This window comes from Megascapheus bottae, chromosome 15 (assembly GCF_031878675.1).
Source record: "Megascapheus bottae isolate mThoBot1 chromosome 15, mThoBot2.hap1, whole genome shotgun sequence".
In the NCBI taxonomy this organism is placed as follows: Eukaryota; Metazoa; Chordata; class Mammalia; order Rodentia; family Geomyidae; genus Megascapheus; species Megascapheus bottae.
In genome coordinates, this window is record NC_143523.1 from 274413 (window position 1) to 294495 (window position 20083).

Genomic DNA, 20083 nt, shown 5'->3' on the forward strand with positions numbered 1-20083 from the left:
CCTTAGTGGAACCTGCAGCCATGGTGGCGCTCAAGGGCATCCCCGCGCTGCTGTCCCCAGAGCTGCTGTTTGCACTGGCACGGATGGGGCATGGAGACGAGATTGGTGAGTGTGCGAGAGGTGGAAAGAGGACCCTGGGGCAGAAGTAGCATCTAAAACAATGTCCTTGTTAAAGAAAAGGAACCCGTTCCAACCTGGTTCTGGGGCCACTGCTGTCTGTGGCCACCTTGCTTTGGAGCAGAAAGCCTCTTCCATCCCTTTATAAGACCTGTGGGCAGCCCAGGCCCCTTGTCCACCACATTCTGTGTTTTCCTGGCAGTCAGGGGGTGGCTGGTGGCCTAGGTCCTACGCAGAGGCTGTGCCCTGGCAAGGTCTGCCCCTCCCAACCTAGGTATCTTGGGACAATGGGCGCCGCAGGACACTGGGCCTGCTGGCCAAGTGCCCGCTTTCAGCCTCCAGACTCCTCAAAGTCTGAAGGGCCTCTGTGGCCAGAGTCCAACTGTAACTAAGGTCGATGGTAGTCTCTCCTTTTGGGGGACCACTGACCCTGTAGCAGGCTTTACTGTTCCCTTCCTAGGCAAGGGGTTCACCCTCCTATCTTTCCTTTCTGCTGGCACGGAATGGGGACGACAGTCCATGCACACTGCCCATGGTGGGAGTTTTGACTAGTCCCTCGGAGAGGGTGGGCAACATACAGAGTGGCACAGACAGGCCATGTGGGGTGAGCATCTGACCAGGCTCGGACCGCTGTCTCTCCAGTTCTTGCAGATGCGAACTTCCCTACCTCCTCCATCTGCCAGTGTGGGCCTGCGGAGATCCGGGCAGACGGTGCGCAAGGTTGGGGTGAGGTTGGCAATGATACTTTTCCATGGCTGTTCCTCTTTCCTGGACCCCAGCATTCCCTGGGCCTCTTCACTGAGTCCCAAGAGTGAACATGTGGGGCAGAAGAAAGAGACAAGCCATGAGGGAGGCAGAGGTCTGACCCCCAGCATTGACCCCTAGGCCTGGGCATCCCAGTCCTCTTGGAAGCTGTGCTGAAGCTGCTGCCCCTGGACACCTACGTGGAAAGCCCTGTGAGGTTCTGGGGAACACGTGATGTGCTGGGCTTTCCCGGACTTTACCTGACCACTTGCTTTGCAGTGGTGGGGGTGGGGGGAAGCGGCACATGACCCCATGGGGCCCTTACTGCTGCATCTAGGAGAGCCCTGGAGTTATCCAGGGCTGAAGAGATGACCCCTGCCTCCTAGGCTGCTGTCATGGAGCTCGTGCCAAGCGACAAGGAGAGGGGCCTGAAGACCCCAGTGTGGAAAGATTACGAGCTCCTTCTGCTCAGGGCTGGATGCACAGTGAGCTTGCAGTCTGGAATGTGGGAGGGCTGAGTTAAACATGGGAGGGGGAGCCATGTGACTGCCTGGTACCTGCTCACAGGCAGAAGAGGTGGACCTGGGCCTTTCCCTCTTCCCCAGAGCTCCCACCGCTTCCCAGAATCCTGAGTTGATCCAGGGGCCTTGCTTCCCTCCCTCTGGCCCCAGTGTAGTTCAGGACTGGGGGTGGGTGGAGGGGGGGACTTGGAGAGGTGGCCCCAGGCAGGAGGATGCCAAACCCAGCAGCCACCTAGTCAACCACAAAACACAGTACAGGGACATAAGAGATGCATTGTTCACTTGCCACCCAGACCTGAGCCAGAGGTTGGGTGCCCGTGAGACTCCTGCACTAGGAAGGTGAGGCCTAGAGGGCCCCGCCTGCCAGTATCACTGCTATCTGCCTGGGGACTCAAGAGTCTATCCAGGGGTCTTCTGGACAGGGTCCTCCCAGCTGTGCTATTTTATCTTACAGAAAGCGTTGGTGACAATAGAGAGGTTTGAGTTTTATGAACGAGCAAAAAAGGCTTTTGCTATTGTTGCAACTGGGTAAGTTGACTGGGTCCAGCTGTCTCAGGAACTCCACTCCCTAAGCACAACCCCCACCCTGTGTTCTACTCTGCTCAGATGAGACCTAAAGTCCCATGGAGAGGGGAAGGATTTGGGCATAGGGTCCTTGTTTGCCCAAGTGGCTGGCGTCTGGAGCTTGGTCCAGTAGGATGGCTAGAAGTAATGGATCTTGGCTTTGTCCCCAAAGGGCAGGGGCAGGGTCTTGGCACACTGGCTCAGCACAGTCCTCCTGCAGGGAAACAGCCCTCTATGGAAACATCATCCTCAAGAAGGGGACGCTTGCCCTCACTCCGATGTAGGCCTGGTGGCGGCCATTATACACCAAGAAGTAACAACACCTGACCAGGGTCTTCCCCATGACATCACCAGCCCTTGGCCCTATCCCAGGGCCTTAGGGACTGGCAAGTCTTGGTGGCTGGCCTCACTGACAGACTGAGATTTCCTCCATTTGTGAAAATGAGGTTAAAATGAGGCACTTTCAACCTTCAGTCTAAAGACTCTGTTCTTATTCAGGCCTGTTTTATGCTGAGTTCTAGGAAGGCTTTGGCTTTCCAAATCCTGATTAAATTCTCAGGTGGGAAGTCCACATGGGAAATAAAGCCTGGAGCTGTGGTGTGCAGTGTCTTAGAAATGGACAAGGACCTGGGAGCTGGTCAGAGGGCTAGAACCTGGCAAAAAATTGGGAACTGGGTAGGAGGCTCTGACTGGGTGCTAGACAGAGGGCTAGGAGCTAGGAGTTAGGTGGGGACACTGGATACCCAGCAGCTTCAGTGTGGTGAGGGCTTCTGTATTGGCCCTCAGGCTCCTGACCAGGACACTCAGCTTCAAGCAGGAGAGCAGGTGACAGGCTCAGCATGGATGCTTGGGGAGGGTGCCAGTTACCCTGCTGTAGAACCACAGGCCTGAGTGTACCTTCTCCCTCTGGTTTTTTGTTTGTGTGCAAGTGTGTGCCAGTCCTAGCTTGAACTCAGGGTGAGCACTGTCCCTGAGAGATTGTTGTTGTTTTGTTTTATTTGGGGGGGGGAAGCTTCTCTTCAAGGTTATGCCACAGCTCCACATCTGGCTTTCTTGTGGTTAATTAGAGAGATGGGTCTCATGACATTTCCTGCCTAATCTGGCTTTAAACCAAGATCCTCAGCTCTCAGGCTCCTGCATAACTAGGATTACAGGCATGAGCCACTATGACCAGCTTCCCCTCGGTGTGGTAGATTGTGTGCCTACTTTATAAGCGGCCAAGACAGCCCCAGGGATGAAGTCTGGGCGTTTTTGTTTGAAGTGTCTGTTGTCCTGGGGCGTGAAGGACACAGGTCAGTTGGGTACACAGCTCCAGGCAGAGGGCCAGCAAGATACAAAGGTGGCTTGATGGTAGGTGGCCTACGAGGCCCAGGAAGGGCTTCCCATTGGCACAAGATGCTTGGACTGAGTTTCAAAGCCTGTCCAGATAGAAAGGCCTCTTGGGGACCCTGTCCCTGTCCCCAAATCTTCAACCACGTGGATGCAGGGAGAAGGTGGAAGGAAGATGGATCTGGTGATGTAGAAGGCTATTAGTCTTCTAGGAAGTGAGGAGATAAATGCATATGAATAAAAACTTAAAAATAAATAAGTGAAAAAAAGAAGATGGGGGCCAGGAGGGTGGCCTAGTGGTAGAATGCCTCCTAGGATGCCTGAATCCCTGGGCTCGATTCCTGGATACCACATATACAGAAAACAGCCAGAAGAGGCACTGTGGCTCAAGTGGCAGAGCACTAGCTAGCCTTGAGCAAAAAGTGTTCAAGGACAGTGCCCAAGCCCTGAGTTCAAGCCCTAAGACTGGGAGAGTGAGTCGTGTGTATGGGCTCCACTACCGGGAGCTCAGGCTAGAGGACACCCAAGACAACAGCTCCCAGGCTCACCCAGAGGCTGCAGGAAGGACTGTGGCTCACCATCTGCACAGCTAAGAGGGAAAGGAGCACCTTGAACAGCATGATGGGTGGGAGTGGAGCCAATAAGCTGGCGCCAGTCTGAGCCCGTCAGCATGGTCCTGGGCTCTGCTCCCCTCCTTGAGGCCTCAGCACTAGTCTGAGCCCGTCAGCAGGGTCCTGGGCTCTGCTCCCCTCCTTGAGGCCTCAGCACTAGTCTAGTCTGACCCGTCAGCAGGGACCTGGGCTCTGCTCCCCTCCTTGAGGCCTGAGCCTGTCAGCAGGGTCCTGGGCTCTGCTCCCCTCCTTGAGGCCTCAGCACTAGTCTAGTCTGAGCCCATCAGCGCGGTCCTGGGCTCTGCTCCCCTCCTTGAGGCCTCAGCACTAGTCTAGTCTGACCCGTCAGCAGGGACCTGGGCTCTGCTCCCCTCCTTGAGGCCTGAGCCTGTCAGCAGGGTCCTGGGCTCTGCTCCCCTCCTTGAGGCCTCAGCACTAGTCTAGTCTGAGCCCATCAGCGCGGTCCTGGGCTCTGCTCCCCTCCTTGAGGCCTCAGCACTAGTCTAGTCTGAGCCCATCAGCGCGGTCCTGGGCTCTGCTCCCCTCCTTGAGGCCTCAGCACTAGTCTAGTCTGAGCCCATCAGCGCGGTCCTGGGCTCTGCTCCCCTCCTTGAGGCCTCAGCACTAGTCTAGTCTGACCCGTCAGCAGGGACCTGGGCTCTGCTCCCCTCCTTGAGGCCTGAGCCTGTCAGCAGGGTCCTGGGCTCTGCTCCCCTCCTTGAGGCCTCAGCACTAGTCTAGTCTGAGCCCATCAGCGCGGTCCTGGGCTCTGCTCCCCTCCTTGAGGCCTCAGCACTAGTCTAGCCTGAGCCCGTCAGCAGGGTCCTGGGTTCTGCTCCCCTCCTTGAGGCCTCAGCCCGTCAGCGCGGTCCTGGGCCTGCTCCCCTCCTTGAGGCCGCAGCACTAGTCTAGTCTGACCCGTCAGCAGGGTCCTGGGCTCTGCTCCCCTCCTTGAGGCCTCAGCACAAGTCTGAGCCCATCAGCAGGGACCTGGGCTCTGTTCCCCTCCTTGAGGCCTCAGCCCGTCAGCAGGGTCCTGGGCTCTGCTCCCCTCCTTGAGGCCTCAGCACTAGTCTAGCCTGAGCCCATCAGCAGGGTCCTGGGCTCTGCTCCCCTCCTTAAGGCCTCAGCAGGGTCCTGGGCTCTGTTCCCCTCCTTGAGGCCTCAGCACTAGTCTAGTCTGACCCGTCAGCAGGGACCTGGGCTCTGCTCCCCTCCTTGAGGCCTGAGCCTGTCAGCAGGGTCCTGGGCTCTACTCCCCTCCTTGAGGCCTCAGCACCAGTCTGAGCTGCACCTGCTCCTCTCCTGATTAGTGGCTCAGGACGGCAGCAGCAGCTCTGAGCCCAGCACCCTGTGGAACAAAAAGAAAGACAGGATGGAGGCAAAGGGAACTCTAGGGAAGGACAACTCCAGGCAGCTATGGAGGGGCTGAGTGGACCAGCCTCTTTGTCCTTACTACCCTCATGCATAAGCTATGGAGCTTGACTGCGGCAGGCCCCTTCCACCTTCCAGCACAGGCCATGGTTAGCACAGTGCAGCTGGGACACCAGCCCAGGTGAATATGGAGAAGGTCCCCTGCACATAGGGCCTTCCTAAGTGCCCTGGAGGCCACATCACCTCCCTGGGGCCCATCCTGGCATTCAGAGCCCTCCCCAGGGCTCAACCAGGTGTAACAGAGGCCATGTCCCCTTTCTGGGGCTACCTGGGTGTCACAGGGGCTTCCCTGTCAGACCCCAGTGGAAGGGCTTCAGCTTCTCATCCTAGTCTCCACATCATTGTCCCACCCAGCTGATGGGGGTAAAGCAACCTTTTCTGGCACCCCTCCTGACTGGGGTGTAAGGTGACCACAGGTAGAGGCTAACACATGCCTGGGGGGATGGGATTGCCCTGGCTTCCCACAGCAGCACAGCCATCAGGCAAGTGGCCAGGAGGCAAGTGAGGGGCTTCTCTGCTCACCATCATACCACCCCGGGAAGGACCTAGATGGACATGTTGGTATCTACCCTGCAGAGGGCCCCACCTCACAGGAAACAACTTGTAGGTAGGAGAGGCGGGTGAGATAACCAGCTCCAGCAAACACTTGTTCCGTGTCTCCAGCCTGTTTCCTACCCACTGGATGTTCCCCACCCTACCGTGGCAGGAGCTAGCCAAGTGGAGGACTGGAGGACACACAAGGACACACACGCAGGAGTGGTCCAGAGAAGCTCCTTGCCCCACAGCACGCCTCACTGAACCTTTGGCCTTCTCCCTGGGGGATTCTGCACTGGGGTGGGGTCAAAAGGAAGGGGATAAGCCCCCCATGGTGGCTCACGCCTGTAATCCTAGCTACTCAGGAGGCTGAGATCTGAGAATCAAGGTTCAAAGCCAGCCCAGGCACAAAAGGACCTGAAACTCTTATTTCCAATTAACCTCTAGAAAAACAGGAAGTGGGCTTGGCCCAAGGGTAGGGTGGTAGCCCTGACCTGTGAAGAGCTCAGGGACAGTGTCCAGGCTGAGTTCAAGCCCCATGACCCACAAAAAAGGGGGGGATAGGGATGCCCAGAGGGCCTGGGATGGAGACTCTGGATGGCCTGGTTCTCCTGTCTGTCCCCAGGACCCTAAGACAGAGGTGAGGTCCTATGCTGGGCAAGGGCTGAATGGAAGGACCCTGGTCTTCCCTTCCCCTACTCCGGTGACTGTCCAGGATGCCTCCCTGTGTGGTCTCCCCTGAGGCAATCAGCCCCCATCCCCAGCTCTGCCAGCCTCCAGCTACACCCTCTGCCCATCTTCTGGGCTCCCACCCTTTCTCCTTCTGACTGGTACGGCCAAGTGCCTCCTCTCCCCTTCTCCCCTTCTCCAGGGACTCCCTAGGTTATTTTCCTCTGGGTCAGAGGCTTCTGGAAAGTAGGCATTCTGTGGGCATCTGGGCTGCTCACTGAGGGGGACAGGACAGGTAAAAGATGGTCTGTTGAAGAAGTACCCCTCCAGCATCTTCCTCTGGATCTCCCCAGGGTTGGAACCCACAGCCAAGTTCACCCTGAACAGTGGGGAGGGGAGTGGGGTCGCAGGGCCCCTGACATCACTTTCTCATGGCTGGGCTCTGGAGCCTCCACTCCATGTTGTAGACCCAGGTGTGCAGGAGCCCGGCCTGTTCTTCCCCACCCAGGCTGTTCAGAATTTTATTGCCCCCACATGGGTGTGGCTGACCAGAGGGCAGGGGCTAGCAGTCCTGATGAGCTATCAGGCTCACCCCTTCAACCTGGCACCAAGCCAGACTTTGATCTACCTCCCAGGCTCCATCCTGGCCCACCCAGCTGCCTATCCAATCTCCCAGTCTGCCCCTCTCCCCTCCCCATCCCCAGCTCCCCCTCCTCATTCCTCGCTATCCCCCAGCTCCCCCTCCTCATTCCTCGCTATCCCCCTGCTCTCCCTTCCCTAGCCTCTCCCCTGTTCCAGCCTTCCATCCCTATCTCTCCACTCTCCCCATTCCTCCTGCCATCCCCTTCCCTCTGCCTGGATGTGAGAGACACCCTGATAAGGAAGATTGCTGACACTGCCGACACAGATCTGCCAGGACAAGCCCAGAGCCTCGGACCAGCTAGACATAAGATGGGGGCAGCCAGGTCAAAATGAGGAGGGCAGAAGATGTCAGTGCCATGTGCAGGGACAGAGAGGGTTCATAGAATCAGCTCAGAGAATCATTAAACCATCATCAAAACATTAAATGTTGGCCGGGAGTTTGGCCTAGTGGTAGAGTGCTTACCTAGCATGCACGAAAACCCGGGTTCGATTCCTTGGTACCACATACTTAGAAAAAGCCAGAAGTGGTGCTGAGGCTCAAGTGGTAGAGCTCTAGCCTTGAGAAAAATCCAAGGACAGTGCTCAGGCCCTGAGCTCAAGCCCAGGACTGGCAAAAAAAATAAATATTAATAAACTACTGTGGGGAGAATTTTAGATGTAGAGATACACTGGTGGGAAATACAGAACACCCATCCCCCAGTATTTCCATCTTGGTACTCACTCCTATAATGCATTCACTGCAATTAAAGTGTGTATTTTCAACCCCAAATTACAGGCAGGTAAATAGACAACAACAACAAATGACCAATATTAAGGGAAAAAAATCAGATACTAGAAATGATTTCTTAGTAGATTCCGATGTTAAATTTAGCAGGCAAAAATTAAAGGAAACTATTTTTAAAGAATTACTGTAATGGGAAAGGTGGTTTATTGCTGAGACCTAGACAACTGTGGTTCAAGCCAGCTTGAACAGAAGTCCTCAAAACTGATTAATCTCCAATTAACCACCAAAAAGTTGGAATGAAAGCATGGCTTAAGTAGTACAGTGTGTCATAGAAAATTATTTAAATTAAAAGCAGTCACGTTTCCCCCTAACAGCCACATCATACAACGGTTTCTATTCTGATACTCTCATGACTCAGTTTCCTTCCAGTGTCAGCTATGAGCAAGCAAGTCCAGTGAGTACAAAGCCCCGGAATTCAAACACCCATATTGGTATGCATGTGCGGAGGGATGTTAAAAAAAAAGGTTAAGGGGCCGGAGTTTGGCCTAGTGGTAGAGTGCTGGCCTAGCATGTATGAAGACCTGGTTTCCATTCCTTGGTACCACATATATAGGAAAAAGCCAGAAGTAGTACTGGGCTCAAGCAGTAGAGCTTTAGCCTTGAGAAAGTCCAAGGACAGAACTGGGGGGAAAAAAAGGTTAAATATGCCAAAGTACTTTCTGTGCATATATGGAAACAACAGTGAAACTCGTGAGAGCTGCAGGGGGGATAATAGAAAGTGATAGCAAGGATGATGTGGGTATAGTGTATTCTTGCATGGAAACAACACGAAACTCCATTGGCTCAATTAATTTATACTAATAGAAATCGTGTGTTTTTGTTATTGGTGGTGGTGGTGGTCATGGGGCTTGAACTTGGGACCTGGGCACTCTCCCTGAGCTTCCCCCCCCCAAGGCTAGCATTCTACCACCTTGAGCCACAGCTCCACTTCTGTTTTAGGTGACTCGTTGGAGGTAAGAGTCTCCTGGCTTTTCCTGCCCAGGCTGGCTTTGAACCGTGATCCTCAGATCTCAGCCTCCTGAGTAGCTAAGATTACAGGCGTGAGCCAGCAGCGCTTGGCATATACGCACACATGCACACACACATTTAAATGAAGCTGTCTGGTGTGGTAAGCAAGAGGTACAAGAAGCGGAATCATGCTCTCCTGGGATTCTTTTTTCTTCCAGTCCTGGGGCTTGAACTCAGGGCCTGGGCACCGTCCTTGGACACTGTTTTCTCCAGGCCAGAGCTCTGCCACTCGAGCCTCAGCACCACTCCCAGGCTTTTCTATGTATGTGGAACCGAGGACTCGAACCCGGGTCTTCCGGCATACGAGGCACGCACTCCACCTCTAGGCCACGCTCCCGGGCCCCGGGGTCTCAGCGCCCGTTTTCCTCCGGTCTGACCTCCGCTCCTCCCTCTCCTCTCGCGGAGCCCTGTCTCCCCTCGGTCCAGTACGCACGGCGGGGGCTGCCTTCGCTCCAGGAGCTCTTCTCCATCCGCTGGGAGCAGGGTGAGGACCGCCCCCTCCCCGGCGTGCACACGCACGCACACACGCACGCGAACACACACATGCACACGCGCATGCACACACGCACACACACATGCGCACGCGCAGACACACGTACATACGCACACACATGCACACGCGTGGACGCGCACACACACGCACACACACGCGCGCACATGCGCACACACACACACGTACATACGCACACACATGCACGCGCGCGGACGCGCACACACGCGCGCACACACACGCACACACACGCGCGCACATGCGCAGACACACGTACATACGCACACACATGCACGCGCGCGGACGCGCACACACGCGCACACACGCGCACACACACGCACACACACGCACACGCGCGCACATGCGCACACACATGTGCACACACACACACTCGAGGCTGAGAGCTGCACGAAGACGGGAAGTTGGAAGAGCGGGCGGCGGGCATGAGAACGCGGGCGTGTGCGGGGTGTGGGGGGCGGCACGAGGCCGTGTGTGTGCGGGGTGTGGGGGGCGGGCACGGGCCGCGGGCGTGTGCGGGGTGTGGGGGGCGGGCACGGGCCGCGGCCGTGTGTGGGGTGTGGGGGGCGGCACGAGGCCGTGTGTGTGCCGGGTGCGCGCGGCGGGCACGGGCCGCGGGCGTGTGCGGGGGAGCGGGGCACCCGTGCGGGGGCTGCGCCGGCTCCGCAGGGCCGCAGGGCGCAGGGCCGCCGCTCCCCCCTCCAGCCCGCGTCTCCTAGCGACGACGGAGCCTCGGTCTCGCTGCAGCCCGGCCCCGCCCCGCCCCGGCTGGGAAGCGTCTGGCCCCGTCCTCCGCACCCGCATCCGCATCCCGTCCTCCGCGCCGGCCGGGCCTGCCGCAGCGGCGTCGGCGCCTCCCGTGAGCCTTTCCCACGGTTCTCCGGTGGACGGGGCGGGGGCGGGCGGGCGGGCGCGGCGCCCGGGCCCCTCCTGCCGGGCCCCCGGCCTCCGGGACGACCCCACGGGGCCCGCCGTGGGGATCCACGGTCCAGACGCGAGCTGCCGGGCGCACGGTCCCCGAGCACGGACCCCACCCCGGCGGCCCGGCTCCGTTCCCGGAGGGCGGCGGGAGGGGCGCACGGGAGCGGGGAAGGAGCGGCCGGGGCGCCGGGCCGAGGCTGCGGGGCGGAGGCCGCGGAGACGGGCGGGCGGCGGGCGGCGGGGAGGGGGCCGCAGGCGGCCGTGCACCCCACCCGACCCCCGCCCAGGCCCGTGAGGCCGGGGTGCGAGCCCACCGGTGGGGCCGAGCGGCGGGGAGGCGCCCGCCCAGCCCCGCGCCCGCCCCGGAGCCAGGCGGCCCAGGTGGGGAAGGAGGGAGGCCCGACCCCCGCCGGAGTCCGCAGGGAGGGCCCCTCGCGGAGGGAATGAGCCCCGCGTGTCCACAGAGCCGACCCGAGACTGCCACGAAAAAGGAATTCTCAGGTGCTCGGTGCGGTGGGGACTGTGACCCAAAGCAGCGTCCCCCGTGCCACGCCCTCCCGGGCCCGGAACCTGGTGCCGGGCCCACCCTGTCCCAGAGGCCGCCCTTCCGCGGCCAGGCGCGTCTTCGGTAGCTTGCCTCTGTTGCCATGGGAACCCCCCTCGGTAGCCTGCTCCTGCTGCCATGGAAACGCTCTTGCAGCCTCCGGGAAGCAGGAGAACCTGGATGGAGCTTCTCCTGAGGAGGAAGCCCTCCTGCCCGCCGAGGGCAATGTTTCTCTCCACCTGCGTCCAGCAACTGGGCCTCACTCTAAAGAGACTGGGGTCCTAAACGCCTGTCTCTGAAGGCACCACCCGCCGCCCACATTCTCTGCATGTCTCCCTCACGATTAGCCACCTGTCTATTGGTGTGTTTTTCTGTGGCTTCCAGCCCATGTCTGTCCCCCTCACACCGTTGCCGTGTGCACGCCGGTGCCCAGTCTGCTGCATGTCCTGCCCCCAAGGACGACACACCTGAAACCTCACCCTGTGGGTGCCCACTGCCAGCAGGTGAGAACCCACCTCAGGATGAGCCTCCCAAGGGCAGTGGACAGAGGACAGGACCCAGCTCTCCAGAAAGGAGAGTCTAGGCTGGTCTACGCTCAGGGTCACCCGGTGACAACACATCAAGGGAAGAGCCCTTCCTCTCCAGGGTCTGTCTGAGATGGGAATAGGGTGGAGGAGCTACTTCCCTCCTGACCCCTACCCACCCTTCACTCCCCCTCCTGCTCTTTCCCTACAACCTGTCCCAACATAGCTGTGCCAGGATTGTCTCTCTGCCAGTTGGAATAGCCTTGGACTCTTTGGGGCCCTGCCATGCCCGCCCTACCACTGAAGGGTGAGAAACAGTTGTCACTTGCAGATGTGGAGGGCACATGGCCTTCCTAAGGCTGCTGTCACCAGTTACTACAACAGGCCCTTAAAGCAGTAAGCAGTCAAAGCTTTCATTCTCTTACAGTTCTGAAGGCAAGACACCAACATTAAGCCAACAGCAGGTTCAGGGTCCCTACTCCACCAGTTTCTGGTGGCCTGGACAATCTGGGATTACAGCTGTATCTGTCTAGTCATTCTTTGCTTCCATCTGCCCAGGACATTGTCCTTATGTCAAAAGCTCCCTCTGGGTCTAGTGGTAGAGTGCTTGCCTAGCATGCACAAAGATCTCCAGGTTTGATTCCTCAGCACCGCATACATAGAAAAAGCTGGACGTGGTGCTGTGGCTCAAGTGGTAGAGTTGTAGCCTTGAGGAAAGACCAAAAACAGTGCCCAGTCCCTGAGTTCAAGGCCCAGGCCTGGATACACACACACACACACACACACACACACACACACACGTTCTCTCTTCTTCCAAGGACACAGATATTGGATTGGTGACTACCCCAATCCAGTAGGACCTCCTTGTAACTCGACTGCATCTGCACAGACCTTATTCCAATAGGTTTCTCTCTCAGGAACTAGGTGTTACAGCCACTGAGTATAACCTCTAGTTCCCACTAACATGCCATTCAACCTTCAGCCACTCCTTTTCCACGTGAGCGTTACTGATATGTGTGTGTGTATGTGTGAGTTCGTGCGTGTAGCACGTATACATGTGCACTCAGGGCCTAGGCCCTGTCCCTGTGCTTTAACGTTCAAGATTAATACTCTATCACTTGAACTACAGCTCCACTTTTGGCTCCTTTTTTGCCAGGCTTGGGGCTTGAACTCAGGGCCTGAGCACTGTCCCTGAGCTTCTTTTGCTCAAGGCTAGCACATACCACTTGAGCAACTTTTGGCTTTTTCTGTTTATGTAGTACTAAAGAATCAGAACCCAGGCCTTATGCATGCTAGGTGAGCACTCTACCACTAAGCCACATTCCCAGCCCATTGGGTTTTTGCTGGTTACGTGGAGATAAGAACTTTACACACTTTATTGCCGTGGCTGGCTTGGAACTGTGATCCTCAGATCTGTCTTTGGAGTAGCTAGGATAACAGGTATGAGCCATCGGTACCCAGTGAATTGTTTTGTTGTTCTTGTTTGTTTTGCTAGTCCTGGGGCTTGAACTCGGGGCCTTGTTGCGGTCCCTGAGCTTCTTTGTGCCTAAGGCTAGCACTCTACCACCTGAGCCACGGTGCCACTTCTGGCTTTTTCTGTGTATGTGGTACTGAGAAATCCCGTAGTGCTTCATGCATGCTAGGGAAGCACTCTATTACTAAGCCACAATCCCAGCCCAAGGAATTGTTATGCTCTTAACAAATAGGTTCTTAAACCAGTGAAGCAACATTGACTCTTGCCAAATACTTTTCCAACATCTGTTGAAATTAATCAGGTGATTTCTCAACAGTGAAAATATTGATTGCCTTTCAAATGTTAAACCAAATTTCATGTTCAGACTATACCCAACTCTTCATATTATCTTTTTTATATCTTGCTAGATTAGGTCTGCTCACCTTTCATCTGAGTCCTGTGCTGTCTGTAGATGTGGTCTTGACTTCATCTCCCCTCTTGTCCTGGGCTATGAGGTGGGGAGGGTATGATTCTCAGAGCTGGCAATAGTTCTCTTATTCTTTCTCTGAGGTAGTTTGGGTTTTTTTTTTTTTTGCCAGTCCTGGGGCTTACATTCAGGGCCTGAGCATTGTCCTTGAGCTTTCTCAAGGATAGAGCTCTACTACTTGAGCCACAGCACCACTTCTAGGTTTCTGAGTATGTGGTATTAAGGAATTGAACCTGGGTCTTTGTGCATGCTAGGCAAGTGCTCTGCCACTAGGCCAAACTGCCAGCACCTTTCTCTGAGTTTTATATCATATTTACAGCATTCTTACTTCAGAGTGATGTTGCCTGTCTCTGGAGTTATTTGTGAGAAGGTTTTAATAACAAATTCATCTTCTTTTCTTTCTTTTTCTGTGGTCATGGGGCTTGACCTCTTGGCCTGGGCATTGTCCTTGAGCTTTTCAGCTCAAGACTACCACCTTACCCCTTGAGCCATAGCCCCACTTTCCCCTTTATAATGATTAATTGGAGATAAGAGTCTCAAAGTCAGGGGCCGGGAGTTTGGCCTAGTGGTTAAAGTGCTTGCCTAGCATGCATGAAGACCTGGATTCGATTCCTCGGTACCACATACATAGAAAAAAGCCGGAAGTGGTGCTGAGGCTCAAGTGGTAGAGCTCTAACCTTGAGAAAGTCCAAGGACAGTGCTCAGGCCCTGAGCTCAAGCCCAGGACTGGCAAAAAGAAAAAAAAAAAGAGTCTCAAAGTCTTTAGTGCCCGGGCTGACTTTGAACCATGATCCTCAGATCTCAGCCTCCTTTCTAGCTAGGATTACAGGTGTGAGCCTCTATGCTCTGCCTCTTCTTTCTTTCTTTCTTTCTTTCTTTCTTTCTTTCTTTCTTTCTTTCTTTCGCTCTCTCTTCCTTCCTTCCCTCCCTTTCTTTCCTCCTCCTCCTCCTCCTCCTCCTCGTCGTCTTCTTCTTCTTCTTCTTCTTCTTCTTCTTCTTCTTCTTCTTCTCCTTCTTCTTCTCCTTCTTCTTCTCCTTCTTCTTCTCCTTCTTCTTCTCCTTCTTCTTCTCCTTCTTCTTCTCCTTCTTCTTCTCCTTCTTCTTCTCCTTCTTCTTCTCCTTCTTCTTCTCCTTCTTCTTCTCCTTCTTCTTCTCCTTCTTCTTCTCCTTCTTCTTCTCCTTCTTCTTCTCCTTCTTCTCCTTCTTCTCCTTCTTCTCCTTCTTCTCCTTCTTCTCCTTCTTCTTCTTCTTCTTCTTCTTCTTCTTCTTCTTCTTCTTCTTCTTCTTCTTCTTCTTCTTCTTCTTCTTCCTGTCCGGGGGCTTGAACTCAGGGCCTGGGCAACATCTTTGAGCTTTCTCAAGACTAGCACTCTACCCCTTGAGCCACAGCTCTATTTCTGGCTTCCCCTTTGTAGTTCACTGGCAATAAGAGTCTCATGGACTTTCCTGCCCAGGCTGGCTTTGAACTTTGATCCTCAGATCTCAGTTTCCTGAGTAGGAGTACAGGTGTGAGCCACCAATGCCCGGCAAAAGTTCAATTTCTTAACTGACATAAGGTCTTTATTTTGATTGAATATTCTTTATTTTCTACCTTATCCATCTGTCACCTTGGAGATCATTCCCATCTTTTCTGGCAGAGGTCAGCTGAGAGGTGAAAGCGAGAGCCCTTGATGGAGTTAGTAGGCCTACATCTTCTTCCTCCAGGCCACCTGGGTTCCATCCTGAAAGCTCTTCCTGGGGATGTCAGCTTCGGGGGCCGGGTCCTCCTTGCACCATTAGGACTGTGTTTTGCACCTGTAGGGTCTGGATTGACTTGGATACCCAGTCAATAGTTCTTTCTCCCTTCCGCATCTCCAGCAGGCCTGTCAGCAGAAGCACAAGACACCCAGTTGCCTTCGAATTTCAAAAGAGAACAAGTAGCCTTCCATTGATTTTAATGAGCACAGAGTAGCTGCAGCGACATTTCCACACCTGTATGGAGTGAATCCAGTATCACCTCCTCTCCTGCTCTCCCGTATCCCTTGCCCTCTTCTTAAAACACTTCCAACAAGTTTCATGGTTCTGTTTTCATACCTGCAAATAAAAGACTAGCACTTAGACCATATTTATCTTTATTCACTCTCTTCATTTGCCACCCCCTCCCCCACTGGTACCCACCCCCACAAAGAGCCTGTTTGACTTTCCTGTTTGAATGCCATTTTAGAATGTGTAGATCCCATATTGCATATAGGATGGACTATGCTTATGCTAAAAAAGTGCTGATTAGCTAGCTGAAATTCAAGTTTATCTGGGCCCCAAGTATTTCACTTGCTGAATATGGGAACCCAACAGACCTGACTGCTATCTGACTCCTTTTGGTGGAACAGCTGTCCTTTGTGCTTCTAACAAGAAGCTCAATCTTGCACTGCTGAGGGACCCTGAGGATCAGAAAAGGACAAGAAACCTTTGACTGGCCATCCACAGCCCTCCCTGGCTCTGGTGTAGGAGCACCAGGGCCAGCCTGGGGTCCTCACTTCAGAGCCTGCTGGCACTGTTGTCCGTAGCATCGCCTGTGGGCAGTGATTCTGTCTCTGTCTCTGAACCAGGACAAGTGGTGAAGCATGGTGAAGCTGAGCTGTAGCTTCTCAGGGAAACCAGGCAAAGACCCTGGAGACCACAACGGGGCTTCTATGGATAGTGTCCCTCTCATCAGTCCGCTGGATGTCAGCCAGCTCCAGCCACCATTTGCTGACCAGGTGAGTGGCATGGGTGTGTGTAGGGGACTTTCTTCAGCTTGCTTGAGAACAAAGGATTGTGAGTGTGATTTGTGTATCTGTGGCTTCCTCCAAGGTGGCTCCAGCCATCTTGGCAAGGGCCAAGCTGTGTAGAAACACAGAGGCAAGGCCAATGTCTTGGTCAGGGGTCTCCCATCCAAAGCTCCTTCCACCACCTGAAACAGCAGTCACAGGAGGCCTCAGACCTGGAAGCAGTCTGTCGAGGCTCGCAAGCATTGTTCACACGCTTCCTCTGCTGGTCAGAGCTCTGAGTCAGGGCCTGACCCATAAAGAGCAGGCCTACAACAGAAAGGGATGTGACATGAGGAGCTCTGCTTGAGGCTAGCACAGGCCAATCCTCCAGACACTCTGGGCCTTAGTGTACCAGGCATGGCCAGCTGCCACCTGGGCGCAGGAGTCTGGTGGGCTTCAGCCGTGGGCGTGTGGAGCATACACCGCTTAGAACTACCTGTGCCTGTGCATTAGGGCCCCAAGACTCTGGGGGTTAGCAGAGATAGGACAGACTCCCTGGAGGAGAAGTCGGTTTGTGAGCCGCCGAGAGGGAAGCGGGTGACAGGAGAGCCATCCACTCAGAGCAAAGGCAGCCGTGGCATGGCCATGGCCCAGGCAGGCCCTAGAATGCGGTGACCTTCACCACGCTTTCAACATCCTGGGGCTTGATCTCAGGGCCTAAACGCTGTCCTCAGGCCACAGCACCACTTCCTGCTTTTTCCATGTATGCGGTACAAAGGAATAGAAACCAGGTCTTCATGCATGCTAGGCTGCACTCTACCACTAGGCCAAACTCCCGGCCCCAGCATCTCCCTTCTCTTAACTTCAGCTTGTAGCTACCACTAGATGACTCTGTCAGATTGTCCCATCAACACTGCTGCTATGCTGTGGCCCCCGGACTCAAACCTCTCTCTTCAGGGCTCTCCTGAGTTTTTCCTGATGCCTAGTAAGGCATGGTCAACTCTTTCCTCAGGTGGTCATCAAGACACAGACAGAATACCAGCTGTCCTCTCCAGATCAGTCAAAGAAGTTCCCAGACTTGGAGGGTCACAATCTGGCCTGCAGCCACCCAGAGGAAGGACGAAAGGTAACCACACTCATCCTCTGTGTAAGATGTAAGGGCAAGGCTGGGAATGGGGCCTGGTGGTGCAGTGCTTGCCTGGCATGCAGGAAGCCCTGGGTTTGATTCCTCAGTACCACATACACAGAAAAGGCCGGAAGTAGCACTGTGGCTCAAGTGGTAGAGTGGTAGTCTTGAGCAAAAGAAGAAGCTCAGGGACAGCACCCAGGCCCTGAGTTCAAGACCCAGGCAGGACTGGCAAAAAACAAAAAACAACAACAACAACAACAACAAAAAAAACAGAAAAAGCTGGAAGTGGTGCTGTGGCTCAAGTGTAGAGTGCTAGCCTTAAGCAAAACAAGAAGCTCAGGGACAGCACCCAGGCCCTGAGTTCAAGCCCAAGACTGGCAGAAAAGAAGTCAGGGCAGGAGCACAGGAGGAAAGGCAGCGCATGCTGTGGGCTCCCGGGCCATGGTTGGGGGGCCCTGGGTCTCTTCAGGGTAAACAGCTGGATTGGTGCCACCTGACCCTCACCAGTCTATTAGATGCCTAGCTTCTGAGTCCTTGCTGTGAGGCCTTCTTCCAGGAAGCCTGATTCTTTGGCAGGACATCTTTAGCAACTTGCAGGCTTTCTATGTAACATGGCTGTTACAGTTCCTGCAGCAATTCCTCTTTAAGCATTACTAATGATGGCTTTAAGCCTTATTTTGAGCCAAGTGCTGGTGGTTCATGCCTGTAATCCTAGCTACTTAGGAAGTTAATATTTGAGGATTGTGGTTCAAAGCCAGCCTGGGTAGGAAAGTCTGTGAGACGTATCTCCAGGTAACCACCAGAAAACCAGAAGTAGAGCTGTGAATAAAAGTGCTAGAGTGCTAGCCTAGAGCAAAAAGAGCTCAGAGACAACACCTGGGCCCCAAGTTCAAGCGCCAAGCTGACCAAAAAAACAAAACCCCACCCTTATTTTGGCAGGTGATTTCTAACACCTTTTATTTCTTAGAAGCCACAGCAACCTGCCCCTTTCCATGAACTCTCCCATTTCCTTGATGGAAAGCACCCCTGAATGAGGCCTCTCTGGACCTCCTGAGTCCATCCAGGTGGGATTACCATTCAAACCCACAAGCCATGCCAGCTTCCAGCCTCCATGGGCACCATGTGGGCAGGAAAGCCTCAAGGAAATATCATTCAGTATCAGCTGGGTCAAAAGCCACATGCAGTTTCCCTGGTTCCTTCCCAGTGTTTCCAGTTAGCAGAGGGACCCTGGGATAGGCCTCTAAGGAAGGGCATGTAGAGGAGGTGGTCCTATGCCAGGCCCTTGCCTTGAGAGGGCTTGACAGGGAGGCTGGGCGGGGTTGACCCCACACCCCAAGCCCATCTCCTTTCTCCTTTCTAGCTGCCTACAGCGAGAATGATTGCCTTTGTCATGGCGCTCATGGGCTGTGTGCTGATCATGTACAAGGCCATCTGGTATGACCAGTTCACCTGCCCGGATGGCTTCCTGCTTCGGGTAAGGCCCTGTGAGGCACAGGCCTGGCAGGACGGCGATAGAAACCACCTCAGTTCTTCCATTGCCGCTGGGCAGTGCCCCCAGCGCTTCTCGGGGAGAGCATGGGGAAGCGAGTACTTTCCCCTGCCAGGGGACGTCCTTCCTGGTGACAGTGTGTCCTGTGATCCTCTTCCCACTCCAGTCTCTTGACAGTTGCTGAGAACAGGTTGTCTTATCAAGAAGTTTCATTGTGGTTAAAAACCTTGGAGGGCTGGGCGTGTGCCTTAGTGGTAGAGTGCTTGCCTAGCGTGCATGAAGCCTTGGGTTCCATTCCTCAGTACCACATAAGCAGAGAAGACTGGAAGTGGCCCTGTGGTCCCAGTGGTGGAGTGGAAGCCTTGCGCAAAAGATGCTTAGGGACAGTATCCTGCTTGCCCAACATGGTGCCCGACTGCCACCCCAGTCCACCAGCCCCACCCCCTGACTTGTCCTTCCTGCAGCACAAAATCTGCACACCCCTGACTCTGGAGATGTACTACACGGAGATGGACCCAGAACGCCACCGCAGCATCCTGGCAGCCATTGGGGCCTACCCGCTGAGCCGCAAGCATGCGGCCGAGATGCCCTGGGCAGAGAGCTACCGCTTGAGCAAGGAGGAGCACAAGGGCTCCGTCGTGGTGGGGGCTCCAGGGGCAGCCAAGGCGGCGGTGGTCATGGGGACAGAGCCCCCCGAAAAGCCCTCGGCCATGGTAGAAGAGGAAGCCCTGAAGGCAGTGAGCGGTGCCCCATCCCTGGCCCCTCAGTGATGGCCAAGCTTGCCAGCCCTGCCAGGGCAGGTACGTGGGCTCACTGGACAGCTCCGCTGGTCTGTGAGCTTTGCCTCCTGGGACCCTTCATCCACAGTTCTCAGCAGGCCACCCCAGCATCTGAGTACTGGGGGGTGCAGGGGAGGGGCGGGGGAAGGGGTGCAGACCCTGCCACCTAGCTCTCCTCTGGGGAAATGGGCAAGGGTAGGATCTTGAACGCCAGGCTCTGCCCCACAGGGTCTCAGCACAGTCCCCTGTCTTCACAGCGTCCCCTCCCCGCTGCTGTGACCAGCGCCTCATCACCCAGTGCTCTCCCACCTCGTGTTTGTGTCCCTGCTCCCAGACCTGGTGAAGCCCCCATCCCCAGTGGGCCTCTGGCTTTATTGCTTTTCTGTAAGTAAAATTCAAGTCTACCTGGGTCTGTCTTACTCTTGTATGTCATCACCTATCGCCCTGTCTCCTGACCTCTGTGACACTGCCATCATGCTTCCAGGCTCCAGACCTAAGGGTTGAAGAGGGGCCCTTGCCCTCTATAGGCAGAGAAGGAAATAAGAGGGGCTTCCTGCAAGCCTGGC

At 55.3% G+C, this 20083-nt stretch overlaps 2 protein-coding genes across 7 annotated transcripts; both read left to right on the forward strand.

Annotated features, from left to right (window-relative positions):
• Fuom (fucose mutarotase) lies at positions 1-2419 on the forward strand. 3 transcript variants are annotated; one of them, XM_090345561.1, is made up of 6 exons: positions 1-105; positions 760-843; positions 1003-1073; positions 1248-1346; positions 1837-1910; positions 2167-2419. In XM_090345561.1, the coding sequence occupies exons 1-6, from the start codon at positions 21-23 to the stop codon at positions 2228-2230; spliced, it is 477 nt and encodes a 158-aa protein (XP_090201687.1). In that variant the 5' UTR covers positions 1-20; the 3' UTR covers positions 2231-2419. The 3 variants fall into 3 exon arrangements, with proteins under 3 accessions (XP_090201687.1, XP_090201688.1, XP_090201689.1); XM_090345562.1 differs by having other exon boundaries at positions 760-828; XM_090345563.1 differs by lacking the exon at positions 760-843.
• Positions 50-19926, forward strand: Caly (calcyon neuron specific vesicular protein). 4 transcript variants are annotated; one of them, XM_090345559.1, is made up of 6 exons: positions 50-105; positions 15980-16129; positions 17133-17246; positions 18610-18723; positions 19203-19538; positions 19775-19926. In XM_090345559.1, exons 2-5 carry the CDS (start codon positions 15995-15997, stop codon positions 19506-19508), a joined length of 669 nt encoding a protein of 222 aa, XP_090201685.1. In that variant the 5' UTR covers positions 50-105; positions 15980-15994; the 3' UTR covers positions 19509-19538; positions 19775-19926. The 4 variants fall into 4 exon arrangements, with proteins under 4 accessions (XP_090201685.1, XP_090201686.1, XP_090201683.1 ...); XM_090345560.1 differs by lacking the exon at positions 50-105 and adding an exon at positions 10220-10324 and having other exon boundaries at positions 19746-19926; XM_090345557.1 differs by lacking the exon at positions 50-105 and adding an exon at positions 10220-10324.
• The last annotated feature ends 157 nt before the right edge of the window (positions 19927-20083 follow it).